Genomic DNA, 16,541 nt, shown 5'->3' with positions numbered 1-16,541 from the left:
GGGTTTTTTTGTCGTTATAGTTTGTTTTTTTTGTTTTGTTTTTTCTGTTGTTTTCATGTTTTTTGAGCCTGGGTATGCCCGACGGCTCTGTTTGTGTACCTCATTTTAAAATTCAATAAAAAGAATTAAAAAAAAAAATTCCACTGTATATACGGCTGCAGGCCTGCAGCACTTCTTCTGTGAGGGTATTGGGAGCCTCTATAAACTGTGAATAAAAGATAAAAAAGAAGGTGCAGGCTAGCCTATAATTTTTTGCTTTCTGTGCTTCCCTGTCTGAACTTAGTAATTGCAAATACTCTTTCTGAAATTACATTTGCAATTACTTGAGACAAGGGAAGCACAGAACGCAAAATATTTACACTGATGAGTCTGACTGGCTGACCTGTCGCTTCAGGACCTCCCTCGGCTCTACACTGAGCCTGCGCTGTCGCTTGGAGAAGAGGGAGGTGGCCGGTGGTGGGTGGAGTAAATTTAGGAGCGGAGGAGGAATTTGACCATTGCCCTCGCTCTCCCGCTGTCACGTGACGACGCTGACGTCACGTGACGACGCTGACGTCACGTGACGACGCTGACGTCACGTGACGACGCTGACGTCACGTGACATCACTGGTTTCTAGACGCCAAGCGGCATACTAGCAACCAGTGTGGCCGCAGCGCGCAGGCATAGACTCAACTTGGGGCTTAATAATGATATACTCATAGCAGGAGACCCTATTTGTCTGCGAGCCAGATGCAGCCATCAAAAGAGCCACATCTGGCTTGCGAGCCATAGGTTCCCTACCCCAAGTTAGGTAGTGGAGCCATGGTTCCCACACTTTATCAAACATTTTCATTTTATCATTTAACATAGCCGACATACATTCATTTATCATAATCCATGAGTTTGTCTGAGCTGCTCGAATGATAGGACAGAGGACCTCCAAGACCTAGCAATCGTGATTTTTGCAGCCGTGAATATAACAGTGATAAGTCTTCTCTGGGCCCTCGTGGCCGTCTCCCCAATGAAACTCAACAAGACCTGCTGTGGGGATTTAGTCTGGTTAATTTGGGTAAGGGTGTAGATAAAATTATACACCCATATCCAATAGTGTCATACCTTTTGGCATTGCCACCAGATATGGGCATCGTTCCTTCTTGACCACAGCCACGAAAGCACAATGGAGATGCCCCAGGTGCATAATTTGCTATTCTCACCGGCACTTTATACCACCGCAGCAGCACTTTATAGTTTGCCTCTATAATGGAAGTATTGATTAACGATCTAGAGGCATCCTGAGCCAAAAGGCACCAGTCAGCCAGTTCAATGCTATCCTGCATATAGGACATACATTTTTTTTGGATACAGCGTCGCACGACAGCGTATTTGACAATTAAAGTAACGCAGTGCCGTATCTCAAAAAAATGGCCTGGTCGTGAAGGGGGGGGGGGGGTAAACCTTCCGGAGCTGAAGTGATTAAAGAGCCTGCTTGGCATTGTGGATAGTCTTGCCTGCATTTCTATACCCAGAATCCTTTGCATAGGTAAACAAAGTAGACGACATTTAGCCCCTATGTATTTAAGCAGCTTTTAGCACCTCCCAAGACATCCGAATGTTTTTACAAGCACAGCAACAGCTGCAAGATATTTTTATCTCCTTTATTTGTACCATCCATGCCACATTTACACATGTAACGACTGCACAGTTTGCTGCGCATCAACATTGACCCTCAAGCTGTATAATACAACTGTTCCATGTTTACATCCGTGCTTCTGCTGGTTTAATAATAAAGAAGCAGCCAAGGTTTTATGGGGCTAATCCTTTCTGCTTGCAGATTATTTGTGTACAGACTGTTGCAAGGTTTGCTAAAATATTTACTTCCACCATAAATAAGCAGCTCAGCTTGGGTCTGCTTTATTGGCCTGCTGTAGTTTTTCTCTCTTTATTTTCTTATTTTTGTGAATATTTGTACACTGATGGCATAATCCTATAACTATATTCTGGCCGAGAGCTTAGTGAAGAATCCATAGAGGTGCCTTACATCACATTCCACGGGTTTACTAGTGTAAAATAGAACGATAATTCCCATAAATCATTGGGAATGTGGTGGCGTTGTCAGCATCTATGGGGGATGTGCCTTGACAGTTCTGTGCTTCTTTGTAAACACACAGTTGTCCATCAAGGCCTGTAGTCGGGTCACGACTGTATACCCTGCCGATTGAACCACTATCGCTATAAACACTTGACCAGTGGCGACTGGTGCTCCATGGGCCAGGGGGGGGGGGGGCGTTAGAAAGACGGACCACACCATACCCCCCCGACCACACCAGCTCCAGCCTGCACTCTGCACTGTCCCCCCACCAGCTCCAGCTTGCACTGTCCCCCCCTGGTTGCCAGTCCCCCACCAGCTCCAGCCCGCACTGTCCTCCACCAGCTCCAGCCCGCACTGTCCTCCACCAGCTCCAGCCCGCACTGTCCTCCACCAGCTCCAGCCCACACTGTCCCCCACCAGCTCCAGCCTGCACTGCCACCCCCCGGTCGCCGGCTCACTCACCCTGGGCAGGCGGCAGCAGCTTCCCCCTCAGTTTCCTCCCTCCTCCTCCTCCGCTCCTTGGCCAATAGCATGGCTTTTCCTTACGGCCAATCGGGAAACGGGTCTCAGGACCCGCTTCCTGATTGGCCAGGAGAAGAATGAGTGTGGCAATAGCGAATATTCATTCACTATTGTCCCACAACTGGGTAGGCTCACTGCCCCTCGAGCCCACCTTTTTTTGAAGCCTATTAGAGCCTCTGGCTCTAATCACGTGCTTAAAAAAAAAATACCCATTGGAATCCATGCATGTGGCGCCCTGCATGTATATTAGGGGGCCGAACGCATTAATAGGGGCGGGTCGGTGCCCCTGCGCTCCCAATTCACCAGCCACCACTGCACTTGACCACTCACTATTGAGAACTATCCGCAGTTCTCAATAGTGAGGAGGAAATGAGGGGTGGCCGGTCATGTTGCATGGAAGCAGCTCTGCCCAGGCAGAAAAGGGGACATGTATGGGGGACAAAACACTACCAAAGTTGCACTTTGAAGTGAAGCTCCAACCAAAAGGTGAAGCTCCACTTATCATCCCCCTTCCCCCTCCGCTGTTAAATTTGGCACCTTTCGGGTTGAGCGGGTACTGGTTTTGACCTCAGCCGGAAGTTCGTTCCCCTCCTCCTTCACCCTGCAGCCAGCCCAGTCACAGAGCACAGCGCAGTAGGATATTGGCTGTGAAGGCTTCACTGCCAGTTTCTCTTAGTCAAGATGGCGACGCGAGCACCCAGTAGCTGATTGAAAATTCGGCTTGGGTGGGGCTGGATTCCTGGTAAGTGCCCTATTATTAAAAGTCAGCAGCTACAGTATTTGCATTTTTTTCTCTGAAGAAGCCTAGAGTTCCTCTTTAGAGTGGATGTAAACCCTTACATCTGCCCACTGAAGGGACTGGCCTCAGATGATACACAGAGATTAAACAAATTCTACGTAAGTGGTACCTGTAAATTTGCAGCCTTCTCTTCTCTACAGCCTGCTAAAACACACAGACCAAAGGCTATTTTTCAGCTCCAGCAGGCTCCACACACTGCACAGTATAGAACAGGGAGCAGAGTGTAATCTGAGACCTGAGATAAGGGGAAAGTATGACCCCCCCCTATACAGTCTTATTGGGAAACATGCATTGCAACACACAATCTTATTGGGAAACATGCAACACACTTTTTGTCAACGAGTCACATTATGACCAATGTGTTTCGGGGGCCCACAGCTCCTCTCTAATCAGCGATTAAAGTGATTAAGTCTCGTGTTTTTTTTTTGTTTAAGATAACAAACATGTTATACTTACCTGCAGTTGGTTTTGCACAGGCAGCCTGGATCCTCCTCTTCTAGGGTCCCTTTTTGCAGCTCCTAGCCCCTCCTTTCTGTCGAGTGCCCCCACAGCAAGCAACTTGCTATGGGGGCACCCCAGCCAAGCTGCAGCTCTGTGTGTCCATTCAGACATGGAGCTGCAGTTCGGCCCCACCCCCCTCTCTCTCCTGATTGGCTAACTGACTTTGACAGCTGCGGGAGCCAGTGGCACTGTGGCTGTGTCTCAGCCAAGCCGGAGTGGGAGTGCCAGACAGCCGAGGGACTCCTGCACATCGCTGGACAGAGATGGGGCTCAGATAAGTATTAAGGGGTGCTGCGGAGGCTGCTTCATACAGAAGGTTTTTTTATCTTAAAGTGGAGTTCCACCCTAGAAATTTTAGATAAAAATACCCCCGGGACAGTCAGGGCTAGTGCATTTAAGCAACCATAGCCTCTGAACTGTCCCCTGTTTCACTTACCTTTTAGAAGAAATACTTACCTTGAAAATTTCTTGTTCAGCGCTGCCATCTCAGATGTGGGCAGCTGAAGCCGGAGCATCCTCTTCGGTGACGTCGGAGTCCCAGAATGCCCTGCACCGGCCCCGCTCGTCACTTCCGGTGAAGGCGTTTTATCCCTGCACGCCCAGAAGCTGTTCAGCAGGGAATGATGCGCCTGCGCAGGAAGTGACGAGCGGGGCCGGTGCAGGCGCATTGACTCCTGGGATCGATTACGCTCATCTCCCAGGAGTCAGTGCAAGGAGGAAGTGATGGCGTGGGCCGCGGCTGCAGAGGGAGGAGGAGGAAGGAAGGTAAGTATATTTTCATTAAAAGGAAGGTAAGTGAAACAAAAAAAAAATGTAAATGATCCAATTTTCAGGTAAATTAAAGCAAGTGGACGGTGAAAAAAATATTTTCAGGGTGGAACTCCCCTTTAATGCATAGAATGCATTGAGATAAAAAAAAACCTTCTGACTTTACAACTCAAGTGTTGTTACTTATGAGATATTCTAAAATGCCAATCTGACTGAGGGCAAAAGGAAGAAAAAATAAGGAGTATAGTTATGACAAAAAAAAAGTGCTGTATTTATAGCGCCTTTTACCCTTCTATAAGGAATAACAATAACAGGTTTATTTTTCAGGGATATTCTTTTGTTGCTCCATCCATCTTGTTCAAGCCCAACGCTGCCATCGCAGATCCTATCCAGTTTCACCTGGGAACAGAGCGTCCTGGCGTCACAAACATAGCAAGAAGCGCCATGATGAAGGTATTCTCTTTATTGACTATATGGTTCCAGTAGTTATTTTTTTTTTTAATAATTTTGTGATGATTAATATGCATAAAGAGTAGTGTTGTGCAGTAATCTGTATTGAGCATTCCCATGTTACCTTCTGTCACACTGAGAGCGATTGGACATAATTCTTTGCATAGCTTTTTGGCTTAATAAATACTGAGAGTTGTAAAGATTGGTCTGACCAACTCGGGTTGAGTCTTGGCCAGGCCACAAATGTGCCCTCATTTATACACCAGCACATTTTTTTACACAGTGTTCATTTTGGGTTCAAGCTCAGTCTCCTACACTAGGTGCTTGCTAGGGATAAAATCTGGGGCTCGCTGCCCAGCAACTGCGTAAGGGTAAGATACTTGTTGGGAATTGGCAGCAAGGATGGCCAAATCCACGTAGCTACACTAGGAAACTGAGACCAGACCATATATACTGTATATTAAAGTCAATTTATTAATAGTAAAACAAACGACATCCAAACACCACCAAGCATAAAGATAGAACTGAACCAAAACCCAGAGACAAAATACTTAATTAAACGACCAGAAGAACAGAAATCCTAACTATCGAACTAACTATATACAATATTCACTATATTGCCAAAAGTATTGGGACGCCTGCCTTTACACGCACATGAACTTTAATGGCATCCCAGTCTTAGTCCGTAGGGTTCAATATTAAGTTGGCCCTCCCTTTGCAGCTATAACAGCTTCAACTCTTCTAGGAAGGCTGTCCACAAGGTTTAGGAGTGTGTCTATGGGAATGTTTGAAGAGCATTTGTAAGCTCAGGCTCCTTTTACCTGCAAAAAAATGTGCATGTATTTATTTTAAAGGTGAACTTATCCTATAAATCTTTCGCTGACAGGTCCGTACCTTGTACGGATCTGACAGCAGGGGGTTTTCCACACATTCCCACCCTTGCATGCATCCCTGTCATGTATCCCAGACTCCGCTTGCCCATCTGTGGCCCCAAAACCAACATAGCTGGTGCCGCCAGATAGAGGGGAAGGAGCAGAGGGGACACACGTCTGCTCTCTCTCTTCTGCTTGTTGCTGACCCAGAAAGTAACGTCTTTGACATAACTTCCTTGGGTCCCCTCTCACCGTCTCAGGCCATCCCTGTCATGTATCCCAGACTCCGCTTGCCCATCTGTGGCCCCAAAACCAACATAGCTGGTGCCGTCAGATAGAGGGGAGGGAGCAGAGCGGACACACGTCTGCTCTCTCTCTTCTGCTTGTTGCTGACCCAGAAAGCAACGTCTTTGACATAACTTCCGTGGGTCCCCTCTCACCGTCTCAGGCCATCCATGTCATGTATCCCAGACTCCGCTTGCCCATCTGTGGCCCCAAAACCAACATAGCTGGTGCCGCCAGATAGAGGGGAGGGAGCAGAGCGGACACACGTCTGCTCTCTCTCTTCTGCTTGTTGCTGACCCAGAAAGTAACGTCTTTGACATAACTTCCGTGGTTCCCCTCTCACCGTCTCAGGGCATCCCTGTCATGTATCCCAAACTCCGCTTGCCCATCTGTGGCCCCAAAACCAACATAGCTGGTGCCGCCAGATAGAGGGGAGGGAGCAGAGCGGACATACGTCTGCTCTCTCTCTTCTGCTTGTTGCTGACCCAGAAAGTAACGTCTTTGACATAACTTCCGTGGGTCCCCTCTCACCGTCTCAGGGCATCCCTGTCATGTATCCCAAACTCCGCTTGCCCATCTGTGGCCCCAAAACCAACATAGCTGGTGCCGCCAGATAGAGGGGAGGGAGCAGAGCGGACATACGTCTGCTCTCTCTCTTCTGCTTGTTGCTGACCCAGAAAGTAACGTCTTTGACATAACTTCCGTGGGTCCCCTCTCACCATCTCAGGCCAGTTTGGCTGGGAAAGAAAGTAATGAAATTCGATCTGCATTGCTTTACATTTAGTGGAGCACAGGGGAGACATCCTGGTCTTTTAGACCCTGGATGTCCCAGTAAAGAGAACCTGTTCCCTAAAAATCATCAAAAAGTCCCCTATGTGATGAAAAATATCAGTTAAGTTTTAAGTTGTATACGCATGTACGAACGTAAACGCATGTGTTGGGGGCACCTTGGCATGAATATGCCGATAAAGATACACATGTTACATATCGCTGCACACTGAAGTAAGAGCAATATTTCTATCACCAGACCTCCTCCGTAACACTAAACTGATGACCTATAGTGGGCATTTAAAGTGTTGTCTATGGAAAATATAGGGTACTGAAGTTTGCCGCCATTTGATGCACATTTAAGTTTTGACATGTTGGGTATCTATTAACTCGGTGCAACCTCATCTTTTATATTTTACCAAAAATTGGGTACATTGTGTTTGTGTTCCCTAAAATTAACTTTAGTGTATTTATTTATTTACTGAAATTTTGAGTTTCCTAGACCTTTGCGGTAAGATCGTGTGACATTAAAAATTGCAACTTCCACTATTTTTTTCTCTGGGATGTCTTTCAGAAAATATATAATGTTTGGGGGGTTTAATGTTATCTTTAGGCCTAAAATTTTTTTTTTAAGAATAAGTCCAAATTTTTTTTTTGCAAAAACGGCTCTGGCACCGAAAGGGTTAAGTCTAGGCATAGAGGAAAAACCTTTAAGATTTACCTTATTACTCACTTTGGCAAACTCCTGAAGCTTTCCTTCTCTCTGATGATCTGGGACTAGTAGTCCTGCATCAAACGTGATGGCGTCAGAGCACAACACCCTAAAGGGCAAAAATGACAGACTGAAATCAAATATACTAGCTTTTAATTCTGTACATCTCTAGTGTCAGAATAGGTATTGTTTGGGGAGGTTAAATTATAAAAGTCAATGTGCATTTTATTAGTGCTTGTAAAAATAAAATAAAAAAATGTCTCCTTCGCTCATTGACGGACACAGCTCCTGGTATTCATAACCATTAGGGCTCTTTCACACGGGCGTTCCGTATGTCCGTTTTTCATCCCATCCGTTTGCGGATGAAAAACGGACATAATGTATCTCTATGTAAATACGGATGTCAGCGGATGACCATCCGCTGACATCCGTTTTTCGTCAGTTCAGTTCAGTTCAGTTTTTTTGAACGGAAGAGAACCCTATTTTTTCTTCCGTTCAAAAAACGGAACGGACGCAAAAACGGATGTCAGTGGTGTCATCCGCTGACATCCGTATTTACATAGAGATACATTATGTCAGTTTTTCATCCGCAAACGGATGGGATGAAAAACGGACATACGGACCGGATGACACAAGTGTCATCCGTGTCCGTTTCAAAAAAGAAAAAAAGGAACTGATCGGGCATAAAAAACTGAACGCCCGTGTGAAAGAGCCCTTAGGGTATACTGTCCCCTACAGGAATAGGCCACTAGGCAGAAAAAAAAATTCTGGCTACACCCATGGGCAGTCCCAGGGCGTATACTCCCTCTCTCTGCTATAGTCACTCAGTTTGTTTCTGCCTAGCCAGGAGTAAGGACCTAGTTCCTTGCTTGGGATCTTTGGTCCTGCCAAAAATGTTTAGATAGAGTTGCCTTCCCTGTGTCCCAGGCCTAAACATCCAAAGGAAATTGCTTTGCATGCCTTGGATATGGTCCTGGCAGCTACGAGTCTTTCAGGAAGTCAGACTCTCTATTTGTGCTCGCGGATGCACCTCGCAAAGGGTTGTCCACTTCCTCTGCGACCAGATGGATCAAACAGATGGTGGTTCAGGCCTATTCCATCAGGGGTCAAGTTCCTCCTTTTAGCTGTCAAGGCGCACTCTACTAGGAGCGCTCAGTGCCTCCTGGGCCTTCCATCTACAGGCGTCAGTGACGCAGGTTTGCAAGGTGGTCACCTGGTCGTCGGAGTACATTTTGTACAAAGTTTTATAAAGTGGATTGGTTGGCATCAGCGGATGCTTCCTTTGGCCGCAAGGTTTTGCAGGTTGCTGTTTAAGAGGACCTGATCCTATTTGAAGGTGTATTGTTTTTTTCAGGTGGGCTCCGGTTGTTTAGTTGAGCCCCTGTTGCCTGGTTGACTAATGTTTAGCTTTGGGAATTTTTTGGTTGTTCCCACCCCTCATGTTTAACACTGCTTTGGGACGTCCCAATGGTTATGAATACCAGGAGTTGTGTCCGTCAATGAACGAAAGAGAAAATGGTATTTTTGACTTACCGTAAAATCCATTTCTATGATGTTCATTGACGGACACAGCAACCACCCCTCTGTGGAGTTATTATTCTCCTGACACTGCTTGTTACGAAACTAAGCGTCTGTAGCAGAGAGAGGGAGTATACCCCCTGGGACTGCCCATGGGTGTAGCCAGACTTTTTTTCTGCCTAGTGTCCTTCTCCTGTAGGGGCAGTATAACCCAATGGTTATGAATACTAGGAGCTGTGTCCATCAGTGAACCTCAGAGAAATAGATTTTACAGTGTCAAAAATCCCATTTTCTCTTTTGTTCATTGACGGACACAGCAACAGATCTTCATAACTGTTGGGTTATACTGCCCCCTACAGGAGTAGGACACTAGGCAGAAAAAAAAGTCTGTCTACACTCATGGGCAGTCCCAGGGGGTATACTCCCTCTCTCCTCTATAGGCACTCTGTTTTTTTCCACCCCCTGGCCTGCGAGCTAAACGTCCTGCATATGACCGGATTTAGGCCTGTATGGGGGGGGGGTTGTGCAAGACAAGTAGGTCCACAAAGTCATTCAGTCCGGCTACAAGATCAAATTTCGCTCTTGTCCCCCTGCAAGGTTCTTTCCTTCCAACTTGCGCCTGTCCCCGGACCGCTTACAGTGTCTGTTTGGGGCGGTACAAGGCCTATTACATCAAGGGGTGATTGTTCTGGTTCTGACTTCGGAACATTTTCAGGGTTTTTACTCAAACCTGTTTATGGTTCCCATCAAGGAAGGTAATTCTGGACCTCAAGGCACTGAACTGCTTTGTGCAGGTGCAGAAGTTGCCACCTTGGGATCTCAATTTGGGGCTTACTGTCCGCCAGAAGCCTCCCTTTGAGAATCTTCAGGAGATTCTCCTGCTTACGCTGTCCCAGAAGGTGGCTGTCGCCTCTCTGCGTGCAGGGTGTCGGAACTGGCGGCATTATCGTCGTTCACCTTACCTGGTGATTCACAGATATAAGGTGGTTCTTCGCACCTGTCCATCATTCCTTCCAAAGGTTGTCTCTGATTTTCATTTGAATGAAGATATTGTGTTGCCTTCACTGTGTCCCAGGTCTAAACATCCAAAGGAAATTGCCTTGCATGCCTTGGATGTGGTCTGGGCAATTAGGGTGTACCTGGCAGTCTTTCTAGAAGTCAGACTCTCTCTTTTTGCTCACGGATGGGCCTCGTAAAGGGTTGTCCGCTTCCTCTGCAACTATTTACAGATGGATCAGACAGACCGTGATTCAGGCCTAATTCATCAGGGGTCAGGTTCCTCCTTTCCCTTTCAAGGTGCACTCTACTTGGGCGCTTAGTGCCTCCTGGGCTTTCTGTCTTCAGGCGTCAGTGACGCAGCTTTGCAGAGCGGCCACTTGGTCTTCAGTGCACACTTTCACCAAGTTCTATAAAGTGGATGTGTTGGCATCTGCGGATGCCTCTTTTGGTCGCAAGGTTTTGCAGGCTGCTGTTGAGAGGACCTTGATCCTCTTTGAACAAGCAGGATAAGAGTTGGCGCATCACACATACCTATATAGCATCAAGGGGTATGCAGTTCATGTATAGTCATTAATCTGGTGTAGTTGATGGCTGAAATAGATTACACTCAGGGCCAGCTCAGCTGCAGAGAGAAGTCAGCTCTGAAAGTGAAAATAAAAACAAAAAGCAGAGCGCCTCTAAGTGTTATCAGTTTAATTAAAAGGGTAATGCAGGTACAGGAAAACTGCTCACATTTAAAACAGTATAAAATAGCTCATCTGTTAGGTGGTCTGCAGGAACACAGGGGTCCATGGCTGGATGTTAGTAGCTCCAAGAGATGGTGCAGGGGATGCTGAAGGAGGGAGATGTCTGGAGAGCCAAGAGACCAGATAGTAGGATGGTCAGCAGCTTCAGGAAGGTGTTCTGTTCCTCAGGGAGACACCTGGTGAGCCGAGAGACCGTTAGGTAGAATGGCTGTTGGCTTCAGAAGGGCGCCCTGCTCCTCAGTACATCCGACGCCAACAGATAGGGGAGCCCAGCGTGACAGATCCAGCAGCCAAACGCACAACGCGTTTCCGAGCGTGCGCAGTAGCCTCACAGGGCGTGCGCGCTCCTTTCTCAAGTGCAGTGGCATGACACAGAAGAGCTGAACAAGTTTATAGGAAGCCAGCACTCAAGCTGGGTGGATACAGATGGACTTAAAGTGGCCATTGTAAATGGGCTGGACAGTGGGACCACAATACTTAAAGCGGCAATAAGAAAATAAACACAAAAAAAAATCGCATACAAATGAAATCGCATTAAAAAAAAAAAAAAATGGTTATTTAACAAGGTAAAAAGACATACATCGGCTCTAATCATAATATGGTGTTAACATCTAGCTCTTTGTTTAAACCCTTGGGTGAAAGTGAATCCAGGGTATAGATCCAAAATGTCTCTCGTTGGCATAATTTGGCAAATCGTTCGGCCTCAGATGGAAGTTTGGGGATAGACTCTATTACCCAAACCTCCAATCCTGATGTGGACTTGTTGTGGAACTCGAGGAAATGGCGTGGTACGCTATGTTGGTCACAACCCTCCTCCACAAACCTGCGATGGCGACCAAATCGTTGCCGTAGTGGGCGGATGGTGCGACCAACATAGAGTAGTCCACAGGGACAGGTCAGGCAGTAGATCACGTAATCAGTAGAACAGTTGTAGAATTCTTCCAAACGGTAAGTCTTATTCTCATGGGTGAACTGTTTTTTACCAGGCACAAAGGCACATGTTTTGCATAAAGGCTTGTTACATCGATACATGCCCTTTAAGGGAATGAGGCATAGTGGATTATGGACTTTTTTATTTTTGAGACGACTGGGTGCAATTTTGTTTTTTAGGGTGGGAGCCCTACGGTAAGTAACTCTAGGTTTGTGACCTAAACTGGGTAAAAGATGGGGGTCCTGTAATAAAATGTTCCAGTGTTTCTGTAGTATGGATTCCATTTTCCTGTAGCGGCAGTGGAATCTGGTGATGAACCTCGGAGTGGATTCATCATATTTAGCTGTATTTTTGGGGGGTTCACCATCTCTTGGAGCTACTAACATCCAGCCGTGGACCCCTGTGTTCCTGCAGACCACCTAACAGATGAGCTATTTTATACTGTTTTAAATGTGAGCAGTTTTCCTGTACCTGCATTACCCTTTTAATTAAACTGATAACACTTAGAGGCGCTCTGCTTTTTGTTTTTATTGATCCTCTTTGAGGGTGTATTGTTTTTTTTTTTTCAGGTGGGCTCCAGTTGTTTTGGTTGAGTTCCTGTTGCCTGGTTGGCTACTATTTAGCCTTGGGAATTTTTTTTGCTGTTCCCACCCCTCATGTTTAACACTGCTTTGGGACATCCCATCGGTTATGAAGATCAGGAGCTGTGTCCGTCAATGAATGAAAGCATAAAATTGTATTTTTGACTTACCTTAAAATCCATTTCTCTGATGCTCATTGACGCACACAGCAACCACCCCTCTGTGGAGTTGTAATTCTTCTGACACTGCTTGTAACAAAACTGAGTATCCATAGCAGAGAGAGGGAGTATACCCCCTGGGACTGCCCATGGGCGTAGCCAGACTTTTTTTTCTGCCTAGTAGTCCAACTCCTGTAGGGGGCACTGGCAGTATAACCCAACGGGTATGAAGATCGAAAGCTGTGTCAATCAATGAACTTCAGAGAAATGGATTTTACGTAAAGTCAAAAATACCATTGTTTCAGGTGCTTAGAATGCAAAATGTGAGAAGCTGAACAGGTAATGCAAAATTAATGCTGTATGCCGTGCTTCCTGGAGACTGGCAGGTTATGGTGAGACTTCAATGCCACAATTTTCCTTTTTTACAACACTGTGGTCATGTATTTCTTTTCCTCCATGTATAAGGTTAATAAACTTTTGCTTGCGCAGCATGTCTCTGCTCAAAATTTGAAGTAAACATTTCAGCATTTTTTACTTGTAAAGTGCTTACTTTTCATCTGCATGCCATTCGTTTTCTGGCAGGATTCCCCGTTCTATCAGCATTATGAGCTGGATCTGAAGGAGAAGGCGCTGGGCGAGGGCAGTTTTTCCATCTGTCGAAAATGCCTGCACAAAAAATCCAATCAGGAGTACGCTGTGAAAATAATCAGCAGACGGTACGTGGCTGGGCGAGGAAGCTTTCCTTGTTCAGGGGCTTTGGGTGATCGTAAGGCCTGACTGGGGAATGCACTGCTACACATTGTGCCAGCCAAACTGGGCTTCTCTCAGCAAGTTCATGGAACTGGCACTAACAGGGAAACCTGTTTTGGATAAAGGAGCCTCTTTTGGAAATTTATCAAAAAGAATGAATATGCAGTTGCTCTTCTTTTTTTTTTTTTTTTTTTTAAGGATTGTATAAACCAGGAAATTAAATCAGATAATAATACTTTGCTGGCAGTTTTCTGGTGTTGACTTTACGCTGAGTAGTTTTTTGTTTTATTTATATAGTAATGATCAAGTTAGTTTTAGACCCCGTTCAGACTGCGGCGACACGACTTGCTGGGGCGACCTGTGAAGTCGCGGTGCACGCTGTCCTCGGCGCGACTTGCACTGACTTCATATAATTGAAGTCAATGCAAGTCGCCTCCAGGTCGCCCCAAAGTAGTACAGGACCCTTTTTCTAAGTCGGAGCGACTTGTGTCGCTCCTATTACAACGGGTCCTGTACTATTCAATGGCGGGCGACCGACCGCGACTTGTCAGGCGACCAAGTCGCCTGACAAGTCGCGCTATTGTGAATGGAGTCTTACAGTTATACCATTCACAGTGGCCTCTGCACTAGAGAAGCTGATACTCTATAATCCCCATCACAGTCACACTAAGAAGTTCATTTACTAAAGGCAAATATAGTGTGCACTGCAAGTGCACTTGCTCCAGAGCTTAATAAATGAGGGGAAGCTTCACTTTGCAAAGAATACCCAACTACATGCAAGGAAAATAAAAAAACAGCATTTTTGCTTGTACATGATTGGATGATAAAAACCAGCAGAGCTTCCCCTCATTTCAGAGCGTCCCTTCAGATCTAGACCAACTGCACTTGCAGTGCACAGTATATTTGCCTTTAGTAAATCCACCTCTAAGTGTTATTCTTTTATATAGTTCTTATACATTTTGCAGCACTCTATGGAGAGCACTGAAACATTTCTGTCAGGTTCTTCCCCCCACAGGATGACAATACAGCCGTGGCCAATAGTTTTGAGAATGACACAAATAATAATTTCTCTTACGTCCTCTGACAATCGCCGCCCATCCATATTAGCCTTCACTAGTGGGTAATGGCGCCCTCTGCAGAAGCAAGCTAGGCAGTTTAACAGGTTAATAAAAAACTTTTTAAACCTAGACACAGCTCTAGGGGGCCATTCCTCAGCCATTATCCTGAACCAGATATCACTGTTCCTCAGCTGGGTTTGCTCCTGTTTTTGGGCTTGTTGCCCTGTGGGCTCAGGTTGTTTTCTGGCCCGGTTATTTTTTGTTATCTTTTAGGTTGGTTGCGTCTTCCCGCCCCTCACATCTGCACTGCTTTGGGACATCCCACTAGTGAAGGCTAATATGGATGGCCGCGACTGTCAGAGGACGTAATAGAAAATATAATTTTTGTAAAAACTTACAGTAAAAATTATTTTCTCGGAGTCTTCTGACAGTCGCCGCCCCCGCCCCTCTGGTTTTTGGATCTGGGGGTTATTGCCTTCCGGTACTGCTTGCTACAAACTGAGGAACAGTGATATCTGGTTCAGGATAATGGCTGAGGGATGGCCCCCTAGAGGTATGTCTAGGTATAAAAAGTTTTTTATTAACCCGTTAAACTGCCTAGCTTGCTCCTGCAGAGGGCGCAATTACCCACTAGTGAAGGCTACTATGGATGGGCGGCGACTGTCAGAGGACTCAAGAGAAGAGAAAATAATTTTACGGTAAGTTCTTACAAAAATTATATTTTTCACAAAGTCTGCTGCCTCAGTGTTTTTAGTTTTTTTTTGTCAGATGTTACTATGATATACTGAAGTATAATTACAAGCATTTCATAAGTGTCAAAGGCTTTTATTGACAATTACATTAAGTTTATGCAAAAAGTTAATATTTGCAGTGTTGAATCTTCTTTATCAGGACCTCTGTAATTCGCTCTGGCATGCTGTCAATCAACTTCTGGGCCACGTCCTGACTGATGGCCGCCCATTCTTGCATAATCAATACTTGTAGTTTGTCAGAATTTGTTCACCCCCCTCTTGAGGATTGACCACAAGTTCTCAATGGGAATAATGTCTGGGGAGTTTCCTGGCCATGGACCCAAAATTTCGATGTTTTGTTCCCCAAGCCACTTAGTTATCACTTTTGCCTGATAGCAAGGTGCTCCATCATGCTGGAAAAGGCATTGTTCCTCACCAAACTGTTGTTAGATGGCTGGGAGAAGTTGCTCTCAGTGGATGTTTTTGCAATATTCTTTATTCATGGCTGTTGTTCTTAGGCAAAACTGTGAGTGAGCCCATTCCCTTTGGTGAGAAACAGCCCCACACATGAATGGTCTCAGGATGCTTTACTGTTGGCATGACACAGGACTGATGGAAGTTCTCACCTTTTCTTCTCCGGACAAGGTTTTTTCCGGATGCCCCAAACAAATGGAAAGGGGATTCAACAGAGAAAATGACTTTACCCCAGTCCTCAACAGTCCAATCCCTGTACCTTTTGCAGAATATCAGTCTGTCCCTGATGTTTTTCCTGGAGAGAAGTGGCTTCTTTGCTGCCCTTCTTGACACCAGGCCATCCTCCAAAAGTCTTCTCCTCACTGTGTGTGCAGATGTACTCACACCTGCCTGCTGCCATTCCTAAGTAAGCTCTTCACCCCGATCCCGCAGCTGAATCAACTGTAGGAGACGGTCCTGGAGCTTGCTGGACTTTCTTGGGCACCCTGAAGCCTTCTTCACAAACGCAGGGGAAATGTTTTTTATGGCATTAAGTCCATTTTCATGGCAAAGAGGGACTTTGCAATTAATTGAAATTCATCTGATCCCTCCTTTATAACATTCTGAAGTATATGTAAATTGCCATCATAAGAACTGAAGCAGCAGACTTGTGAAAATTAATATTTGTATAATTCTCAAAACTTTTGGCCACGGTTGTACTGTACGCATTCCCTCTTCGAATATTTTAAAGCTTGAAATATTATAAAGCTACTGTACACATTCCTATAATCCCAATAGGAAAATAGTGCAAATACTAAATAATAAATTAGTGTAGAGCTAAAATTAATTAGGTCCAACTACCGTAAATAT

At 45.6% G+C, this 16,541-nt stretch overlaps 1 protein-coding gene across 1 annotated transcript in view; it reads left to right on the top strand.

Moving 5' to 3' along the window:
• Positions 1-16,541, top strand: part of RPS6KA5 (ribosomal protein S6 kinase A5) — a 204,367-nt gene that overhangs the window by 148,121 nt on the left and 39,705 nt on the right. The window contains exons 10-11 of the mRNA XM_082242791.1: positions 4,987-5,112; positions 13,262-13,395. Of these exons, the coding sequence (XP_082098917.1) occupies positions 4,987-5,112; positions 13,262-13,395 (260 nt within the window). The remainder of the gene's footprint in view (positions 1-4,986; positions 5,113-13,261; positions 13,396-16,541) is intronic.

This window comes from Pelophylax lessonae, assembly GCF_965119305.1.
Source record: "Pelophylax lessonae genome assembly, chromosome: 13".
Classification (NCBI taxonomy): domain Eukaryota; kingdom Metazoa; phylum Chordata; class Amphibia; order Anura; family Ranidae; genus Pelophylax; species Pelophylax lessonae.
Note: the sequence above shows the minus strand (reverse complement) of the source record. Positions and strands in the feature narration are given on the sequence as shown.